This window comes from Coregonus lavaretus (genome assembly GCF_964263955.1).
Source record: "Coregonus lavaretus genome assembly, chromosome: 4".
NCBI lineage: Eukaryota > Metazoa > Chordata > Actinopteri > Salmoniformes > Salmonidae > Coregonus > Coregonus lavaretus.
In genome coordinates, this window is record NC_139991.1 from 1,876,351 (window position 1) to 1,886,945 (window position 10,595).

Consider the following 10,595-nt stretch of genomic DNA (forward strand, 5'->3'; position numbering starts at 1 on the left):
CTCCTCTCTCTCTCTCTCTCTCTTCATCTCTCTCTCTCTCTCTCTCTCTCTCTCTCTCTCTCTCTCTCTCTTCCTCTCTCTCTCTCTATCTCTCTCTCTCTCTCTCTCTCTCTCTGATAGGATGGTTTCCAGACCTTACAGCAGGCAGCCACATGTACTACAACGGTGTTGTTGCAAAGAGAGAGAATGAGAGAGGGATAGAGAGAGGAGAAGCAAGAAAGAAGGAGGAGAGAGCGGTAACAAGAAAGAGAGAGGCGTAGTGAGGTGGTGCTGTTCTGGTGCTGAATCCTTCATTACACTTTAAAGCTTTAGCTCCAACACTACTGGCTTTGACTCCACCGGGTTCCACCACATCAACTGGACTACCGGGCACCAATTGCATCAGAATACAGAGGTTCATAAAAGCCAGAGCTCTGACCTATAGAGATTCCCTCCCTCCTGTGATTTCCCCTTCCTGATCCTTTTTATAGACCTTGACGTGGCTTTCCAGGCAAGCCACTGCCGAGGGGAACACACGGCATTGCCAGAATCCAGGTTTATTTAATTTGGATTTAAAAAATACCTCCATTCTTAACGTTTTCCCCTCCTTCTCCCCTCCCTTACTCTCCTCCTTCTCTTCTCCTGTTCCCCCTGCCATGCGTGTCACAGTCTTGTTTACAGCCGGCCCCACCATGGCCTGTCGATATGTAGGGGCTGTATGGGGGAGCAGAGCGGTGAGGGAGTGAGTGAGTACGGAGCCCACAGCGAGAACACTGCAGAGGTGATAGCCAAGGCTAATGCAGTAAATCCACAAGGAAACAAATAAAGAGAGAGTGATGAGAGAGAGAGCGTAACACTAAGGAGGTAGTAGCTACGTAGTACATATGCTCTGGGCCTGCATGTGCATCAGCTGTCAGAGCCTAGGACACATGCATACACGCACACTCGACTGACACACACATTATCACTCACTACGTACTCTTTAACACCAGGGAGGACACACACATTGCACTCAGAGAAAGAGGAGAGGAGAGAAGAAGAGGGGAATGCAGCCAGTGTGAATAGCCTGAGTGTTGTTCACCCTGGCCTGGAGGCCCCAGCCAGACTCTGCATCTCCCTGCTCGGTGTTATCTCAGGGTTTAATGGCTGAAACTCTACACATCCTCTACACAGCTCTCTGTGGGACAATGACCCGCGTCATCATCAGCCCCCATCGCCCCCCCATCCCTGAGGAGGGAGTCCTGTGTGAGGAGGCCTGGGCCTGGGCACGTAACTCATAACTCATACAGCGGGTCTGTCTTTCTAATGAACACAGACCACTTGAAAGCCAAGTGGTTGACACACAGGGGAAAGGGGATGCTCAGAATTGGCATTTCTGATGGAACCCGGTCACAGAGGCATATGATTGGGTGCAGAACACACCCTGTATAATGAGATAAGACAGCCGGGTTTAACTGGGATTTGCAGAGGAAATCTAGTGGTCGGGCAGGAATGAACTGAGTATTTCGTAAATCAATTCTTGTGATTTCTTTGAGAGGTTTGATGAGTGTGTGGCAGGAAGGCAGGCCCAGTGAGTGACTGAGTTCACCTCAGTTCATTTCAGAGAATCCCCACTCAGGCCCAGACATGACAAGTAAGATGGATGGGATATTTAGAAAATACTAAAATGTTCATAAGTGAGCCAAGAGAGAAATGATCATATCGTGGACCACAGTAAGGAAATTTCACTGATGCAAATGCAGCCCAAAGCCATTTTGACTAAGACGTTAGATATGTCTGGAAGCAAACTAGAGAAAATTAACAGTAACCACCTTATCATCCACAGTTTGTATGCGAGTAAAGTCATACCGTATTTTAAAAAAATCACAACATCACGACAGCTGTGAAGGAAACAGGACATTTCGGTACAATTTTATAAATGCCGACCGTTAATTTTTTTGTGCGACATGGTGGGATCATTTTGTGTTTGTAAAATGTATTATGTGAGAAATGGCGGTGGAAACGCCTTGTGCAAATACTGATATAATAACCATCATATTGAAGTAAACTGAGTCACGCAATGATATTGTCACGCCCTGGCTCTGGGGACACTGTTATGTTGACCCAGGGTGTGTAATTCTATGTTTGTATTTCTATGTTGGCCTGAGTGACTCCCAATCAGAGGCAACGAGTGTCAGCTGGTTGTCTCTGATTGGGAGCCATATTTAACTGTCTGTCTTTCACTTTGTGTTTGTGGTTTCTTGTTCTTATTTGGTTTTGTGTTAAACCGTAGACATCACGTTATCGTCTGTTGTTTTGATCGTGTGATCAGTATAATAATAAATATGTTCACCTTCAACGCTGCGCCTTGGTCTCTCCCTGACGATCGTGACAGAAGAAACCACCAAGATGTGACCAAGCAGCGTGTCCAGGAGCCATCGCCAGGGAGATCTCTAACAGATCTCCTTCGCCTCCTCGACTGGGTCAAGCCGGATGAGGAGGAGAGGGGCTTGACATTGTGGCAGAAGGGCGAACGGCTGGCGAGGGACATGGAGACCTTGGCCACGGGTAGGAGTGAAGCCCAGAAATTTTTTAGGGGGGGCTAACGCCGTGGACGACGGGCCAGCAGGAGACCGCGGCAGAGCGGCCCAGCGGATTGGCAGAGGAGGCCGCCAGGTTACGGGGGCCACTGGTCGAAGAGGGGGTGGAAGATGTAGAGGCACGGCGAGAGGTACTGGCGTGTGTTGCCAGTCCGGTCCGGCCTGTTCCTGATCCCCACGTAGGGCCAGTGGTGTGTGTTCCCAGTACGGTCCGGCCTGTTCCTGCCACTCGCACCAAGTCTACGGTGCGCATCGCCAGCTCGGCCCGGCCCATTCCTGCTCCCCGCACCAAGTCAGTGGTGCGTTTCGTCAGCCCTGTCCGGCCCGTTCCTGCTCTCCGCACCAAGTCTGTGGTGCGCGTCGCCAGCCCAGTCCGGCCCATTCCTGCTCCCCGCACCAAGTCTGTGGTGCGTTTCGTCAGCCCTGTCCGGCCCGTTCCTGCTCTCCGCACCAAGTCTGTGGTGCGCGTCGCCAGCCCAGTTCGGCCCGTTCCTGCTCTCCGCACCAAGTCTGTGGTGCGCGTCGCCAGCCCAGTCCGGCCCATTCCTGCTCCCCGCACCAAGTCTGTGGTGCGTATCGTCAGCCCTGTCCGGCCCGCTCCTGCTCCCCACACCAAGCCAGTGGTGTGCGGCGTCAGTCCAGCACGGCCCGTGCCTGTTCCCCACACCAAGCCAGTGGTGTGCGTCGTCGGTCCGGCACGGCCCGTGCCTGTTCCACTGGTGCCTGGTCCGGCACCGGTCAGATGCGTTACGCCGGAGCTAGAGCAATCCGCTCCATCAGTGTGCAGTCCAGCTCCGGCCAGCGGGGCCAGACCGGACCAGGGGTACTTTGGGGGGTTGGAGAGGGAGTGGGGATCAGGCCCGGAGCCGGATCCGCCGCCAAGGCGGAGTGCCCACCCGGTCCCTCCCCTGTGGTATTTAGTTGGCGCGGTCGGAGTCCGCGCCTTTAGGGGGGGGTACTGTCACGCCCTGGCTCTGGGGACACTGTTATGTTGACCCAGGGTGTGTAATTCTATGTTTGTATTTCTATGTTGGCCTGAGTGACTCCCAATCAGAGGCAACGAGTGTCAGCTGGTTGTCTCTGATTGGGAGCCATATTTAACTGTCTGTCTTTCACTTTGTGTTTGTGGTTTCTTGTTCTTATTTGGTTTTGTGTTAAACCGTAGACATCACGTTATCGTCTGTTTTGATCGTGTGATCAGTATAATAATAAATATGTTCACCTTCAACGCTGCGCCTTGGTCTCTCCCTGACGATCGTGACAGATATGGTGTGTGAATAAATTATGATGAACTTCACAGGATGTTGAAAGTGCACTGTGATGAGCTTGATGCTCATTTCCAAAAAATATTGAGGGTCCTATTCTGGTGACATAATGATCTATGCTTGACTGCCGTTTGACAACAACACAAATTCTCCCTCTTATCCATAACAATCTCATTATGTAGACTAGCCTACCCAGTACCCGCACAACCTAGCCGCACTGTATCTGAGAGCTGTTGGCTAGAGTGCATTAGCCAAGACCAGAGTAGGCACATTTGCTATTTATGCAACAGTTTTTGTAACAACACTACCTGTGATGGAAACCCATTGAACTTTGGATTTTTATTCGGTATATGAAAAAGTACATTTTGCGTGCACTGTCATCACGCACTACATTTTATCCACAACAAGTCAGTTTTCTTTATGCAGATTTTAGAATATTTGCATGAAATTCTGTCGCCAATTGGATGGAAACCTAGCTAGTAAATAGCTTTTTTCTCCCTCTCTTTTTTCTCCACCTCATATGTGACTTGGGGTGGTAACAGTTTTTCACTCAGACCTGACCACACGTTCTGGCCTGTGGATGAATATGTGTGTGTGTGTGTGTTTAGGTGGAGTGGTGCTATACCACATCCCCAAATACTTGCCCTCTTCCCAGGGGGCCCAGTCTTACCACTGTATAACAACAACAGTTTGGACTAGCAGGGAAGTGAAAACAGACGTGGAAACAGACCCTTAACCTGCTATACCCGAATCCCAAATACCTCCCTTCATCCCTCAATCCATCTATCACTATTGGAGAAGTTGGTGTAGAGAGACAGATTTACAGTCTGGATCTATATAATCAGTTATTTTAGCACATCCCCTGTCAAGACTACATGATGGAATAGTGAAGCAATATAAAGGAGGACTTTTATATCACATTGACTCATAAAGTGCTAGCTCTTTATCCATGTGCCGCCCTGTCACCAGTCTCTCTGGTATAGAGACAGACTGGGAGCAGCTCTGAGGTTTCGCAATGCGCCCTAACTCAAACAGTATCAGTGTCTTCTCCTCGACCAATGAGCCATCAGCCGGGTGTTTAAAGCAGAGCAACACAGTAATCTGGGGAAGAGTGTTTATTGGTTTATCAACATCACAGAGACACAGAGCTGAGAGTGCTCCTTCCTCTCATCATCATCACAGACCTTCTCTACCCTGCCAGGAGAGACAACACAGCAGCCAACTCAGAAAGAGAGAGAGAGAGAGAGAGAGGTTTTCCTTGACTCAGGAAAGGGAGGGTGGGTAAGCTCTGACCTTTCATTCATTCAGACAGACAGACAAAGAAACTGGGTAACAACTGTGTGTGTTTGAGTTGGCATCGTCTGTACTGACCTCCGCCTGAGACAGAGATCAAAAACAATGCCAGTGGGTTGATTCTTTCTGATTCATCCTCATTGGAGTGAAAACCACAGTGGAGGGGAGGAAAAATGCATCTCATTGGCTCTTTGTTTCTAGTAGAGTGGCTGTGTGGGTTTGCTGCCCGACACCACAACAACCCAGTGTAATTGTGCTAACCCCAACCCCAGAGGTGGAGACATGGGAAAGCCTGCAGACTGCCAGGACTCACTGAGCTATATGGTTAACTCACTCTGCTTGCACGGTTAGGCAGACCAGACAGAATCATTTTCATGCATGGCCATCATCTAAATGATATTTTGCAGCCTGAGACAGGCCTTACCACGCTTCCCTGGGAGACATGGCACTAAAAACGAGAAAACTAGCTAAAACTCCACCACCACCACACACACATCTCGTCTGGAGCCAAGAATCAAATGAGACAACTTCTATTGCTGTGCTATAACCTTGACAGTACACAGATCAAATGCTCTGGACTTAAACCAGACCTGCAGGCTGGGGGTTTCTGGTGTGTGTGTGTGTGTGTGTGTGTGTGTGGTGTGTGTGTATGTGTGTGTGTGTGTGTGTGTGTGGATGATATTGGTAGAGTGGTGTGATTCTAAGGACATTCCGTATGGTGGATGGTTGTCAGGATGATGGGAGGGACATTTTTCGGAAGCGAACCACCCTATTTCATCCCTTCACTTTATCGGCATCGAACACGTCACCCTCCTTAGGAGAGGGGGTGACCATGACAATTTATTGTTAAAACAAGGGGCCGTCTGGATCTTTAATTTAAAGACCATCGCTCCCTTCGGTCTCAACATAGAGTTTGATCTGAAGCCATTCCTGGGATAGTGTTTTTGTTATCCATTGTAAATAATGTGTTTGGAGGTCTATATGATGTAGGCTAATTGTATCTATGATCGTATGTAATCCATTCATGCTTTTTTCTTTGTTCTATTGATATTTGTACATTTACCAATGAAATCATGCCACAGCTGGCCTTGATTACAGACTCCTGTGTGTGTCGTTTGAAACTCTATATAAACTAGTGACCCGCAGTGTTTGTCATTAAACCATGATGAAGACAGCTTGGCTGTCGAAACATTGCTATTAAATTATTGCATCTGAGCAGCGTTTCCCAAACTCGGTCCTCGGGACCCCAAGGGGTGCCCGTTTAGGTTTTTACCCTAACACTTCACAGCTGATTCAAATTATCAAAGCTTGATGATTAGTTGATTATTTGAATCAGCTGTGTAGTGCTAGGGCAAAAACCAAAACGTGCACCCAGGGGGGCCCCAAGGACCGAGTTTGGGAAACCCTGTCGTAAAGGTTGCGGCTCTTCTTTTATTTTTAAAGGATGGGACACTCTTACCTGAGACAGGTGCCATCCGTGCCCCTTGCTGTAATACAGGGGTACTCCACTGTAACTACCTTGTTCTCCGGACACTCCTCCCTTTACAAAGCCACGAGAAAGAAGACGAGAGAGATAACAGTGTAATGGTTACTGAGAGCTCCTAGCTCCAGGTAACAATGTTGTTACTATAGTAATAGGAGTGGTATTAAAGAGAGAGTCACTCAATTAAATTGGTAGTTATTTCATAGTGGAAATTCCCTTTCAAAGCAGCCAGAGTTCCCAAGCATTATGGCTACTTTAGTACATCCTGTTACAATACATCATCACAATTCTATGGCAGCAACTATTATATGTGAAGCAGCCATAATATTTCAACATGAAAGTTATAGAAAATGTATTGTGCCATGCAGTGGCCAGCGTGTGATTGCATTTTTTGTAAGAAAACGTTTGTTAAATAACTCAGCAAAGAGGTGCATTTATCACCAAGCTTTGGATGATTTGAAGCAGGTGTGTCTAAGGCAAAAACAAAAATGTGTACCCCCTCTCGGTCCCCAGGACCAGGATTAAGAAACACAATAACTCATTTGAAAATACAGAGGTCTATCACAAAGACATTTACTTGAAAAAATAAAGGAAAATAATAATATCATGAAATCGTTTACAACTGGAATGCTGAACTAAGAGGTAATAGCACGGAATTCAATTATAATTTCTGAGCAAAATTAGATGCTTCAAATTTCTTGTGGTCTATAATTTGCCCACTTAATTCAAAGGATTGTATGTAGGCTATGAACTCCCTCTCCCTGGTCCAGACCTCTCTGTGCGCACCTTAATAACCTATGTCACCTTATGGGCAGAATTTACAGATGGCATGCTACTGAGTGATCTCATTCAATATTCACATCACATCACAACCGCGTTTACTCGGGGACGCACGGATCATTGGGTAGATAGGCTTAATGAGTGGAGCAACGTGGTGGTCTTTCTTTGACTGATTGTCGACGTTTTTCACAAGCAAAGTATTGTTTTTATTGTCTCTCACACATCACACAGAAATATTAAATGCAGTTACTTTTCGGTGTAAATAGCACATTCATCACCATGTCCAACCGGATAGCAAGTTACCGGACAGTTTTATTCATTTCCTACCAATCCTTCATTTGAATGTGCATGCATTTTATTAAGCTTTGATCAGGTGTCCTATATTTTATTTCATTTTCTGATAGGAAATAACAGACTGATATCTACAACGTTCCCTCAAAAATGCGCGGACTATCAACTTACCCTGAAGTGAGCACTGCAAATCTTGTTTTTATTAAAGAACTGGCACCACAATCCCAAAGAAAAACAACCCAGATGGCACCAAATGGTAAGAGTGTCGCAGCGCAAAGCTGACCCATGTCCCTGGCGAGCTCCGTGACAGCCTTGTTTATAATTTATTGATGCCTCGAGAACGAAGACGCTGAACTTCTGCAAAACAGCTATATGTTTTAATTGATCAATGTCGCACATGTACAGATTTAAATCTAACAGAAATCATAATTATACTCAGAGGTCAAACACGTGAGACCCTGCACATCAATTACTGCACTCAAAACTTCCTCCCGCGGCACTGTAGTGCGTCCGAGTCCTGTCCCAACTTTTGCGCACTGAATCAGACCCCCTCGAGCGATTCTGGACGGGTTTATAGACATGCGCAGTGATGAGCGCGATTCCAATCACTAAACCCCGGCGGAATTACGTTCCTGTTTTTAAGAAACAGACTTTGCTGAAAAGGAAACATTTAAGACACAGTAGAACATACCTCTATCGTCCTCTTGTGGAGCAAACTCTCATCCAGAATAATTTCTCTAATTCCACATGCGTTTTTCTCTCATCCACTCCTCCCTACACATTAGTGCATTCGTTTGAGTGGATTTAGAAAATACATATGTGGGGGAAGAGGTCAATGTTATATGTAAAGAGCAGAACCAATTTAGAGGAAATCGTTTGATTGATTGTTTCCTATTCTCCACTAACTCTCTCTTTCATCAAGGACAAGCTGTAGCATAACACATTTGCTGATTGCTGAAATTAACTTTCCCATTTAAATTCATCCCATAAATTGTTGATTTAGGCCCACTCTTTAATCAATGTCCAGAAAATTCTTGTTTTGACTTTTTACTCATGTTCATCTGCATGTCGTATGCACTACTGACATACTGAAGGTATATGAAGACCAAAAATGTCTTAAAAACATAATATTTTAAAAATCATAATCGAGATAAATACTAGCCTGTATCTGTAAAATATTTTTGTAATTCTAAATCAAAGCTGAAATAACTAGATAATTCTTCAGTTGCTCAGTCCCTAAAGCTACCACTGTTTTCCTAATTTGATTGTATTGCTTTAAATTAAATCATCCTAAAACAGAGAAGCTGTTGTCACTGAAGGAACTTTGTAGGGGACATCTTTAATATGTTTACACAACACAAGCTACTTTATTATTTTCAGATTCGATTATTTAAAAAATGATATAATCACACATTTAAATGACTAGTAGACAAATTTGATTGCTCATTGAGTAAATCATGAACTGTTGACATTCACCTGACAAATCATTTAGGAGATGCAATGTAATATTACCATATTTATCTGCATGAGGGAAGACATTTTTTTTTGTGCTTTTAATTTTTTTGTGCTGCAGTACTAGGATTGTTCTGGAATTTGAACAGTTTTCAAGGAGAGTGACTTGCATAGTTGAGCTCTGTCTCTGAAGAGGGTAAAGGTTATGGTTACCACACTGACAGGGCAAAGCAGACCACCAGTCACCCCAGTGGTCAGCCTAAAGGGCCAGTGGTCAGTCAGTGTCAGTGGCAATGTTAGGTACAGTGGCTTGACAAACCCCACTTGGCATTTTCCCTATTTTGTTGCCTTACAACCTGGAATGAAAATTTATTTTTTTGGGGTTTGTATAATTTGATTTGCACAACATGCCTGCCACTTTGAAGATACAAAATATTTTTAATTGTGAAACAAACAAGAAATAAGACAAAAAAACAGAAAACTTGAGCGTGCATAACTATTCACTCCCCCAAAGTCAATACTTTGTAGAGTCACCTGTTGCAGCAATTACAACTGCAAGTCTCTTGGGGTGTGTCTCTATAAGCTTGGCACATCTAGCCACTGGGGTTTTTGCCCATTCTTCAAGGCAAAACTGCTCCAGCTCCTTCAAGTTGGATGGGTTCCGCTGGTGTACAGCAATCTTTAAGTCATACCACAGATTCTCCATTGGATTGAGGTCTGGGCTTTGACTAGGCTATTCTAAGACATTTAAATGTTTCCCCTTAAACCACTCTAGTGTTGCTTTAGCAGTATGCTTAGGGTCATTGTTCTGCTGGAGGGTGAACCTCTGTCCCAGTCTCAAATCTCTGGAAGACTGAAACAGGTTTCCCTCAAGAATTTCCCTGAATTTAGCGCCATCCATCATTCCTTTAATTCTGACCAGTTTCCCAGTCCCTGCCGATGAAAAACATGCCACTCTTCCGTAAAGCCCAGCTCTGTGGTGTGTACGGCTTAAAGTGGTCCCATGGACATATACTTTGCAGCTCCTTCAGGGTTATCTTTGGTGTTTTTGTTGCCTCTCTGATTAATGCCTTCCTTGCCTGGTCCGTGAGTTTTGGTGGGCGGCACTCTCTTGGCAGGTTTGTTGTGGTGCCATATTCTTGCCATTTTCTAATAATGGATTTAATGGTGCTCCGTAGGATGTTCAAAGTTTTGGATATTTTTTTATAACCCAACCCTGATCTGTACTTCTCCACAACTTTGTCCCTGACCTGTTTGGAGAGCTCCTTGGTCTTCATGGTGCCGCTTGCTTGGTGGTGCCCCTTGCTTAGTGGTGTTGCAGACTCTGGGGCCTTTCAGAACAGGTGTATATATACTGAGATCATGTGACAGATCATGTGACACTTAGATTGCACACAGGTGGACTTTATTTAACTAATTATGTGACTTCTGAAGGTAATTGGTTGCACCAGATCTTATTTAGGGGCTTCATAG

At 45.5% G+C, this 10,595-nt stretch overlaps 1 protein-coding gene across 1 annotated transcript in view; it reads right to left on the bottom strand.

Annotated features, from left to right (window-relative positions):
• Positions 1–7,960, bottom strand: part of LOC311127727 (collagen and calcium-binding EGF domain-containing protein 1-like) — a 19,573-nt gene extending 11,613 nt beyond the window's left edge. The window contains exons 1-2 of the mRNA XM_084159596.1: positions 7,842–7,960; positions 6,576–6,656 (exon numbers count right to left, since the gene is read on the bottom strand). Of these exons, the coding sequence (XP_084015722.1) occupies positions 6,576–6,656; positions 7,842–7,957 (197 nt within the window). The 5' untranslated portion in view covers positions 7,958–7,960. The remainder of the gene's footprint in view (positions 1–6,575; positions 6,657–7,841) is intronic.
• Between the last annotated feature and the right edge of the window lie 2,635 nt (positions 7,961–10,595).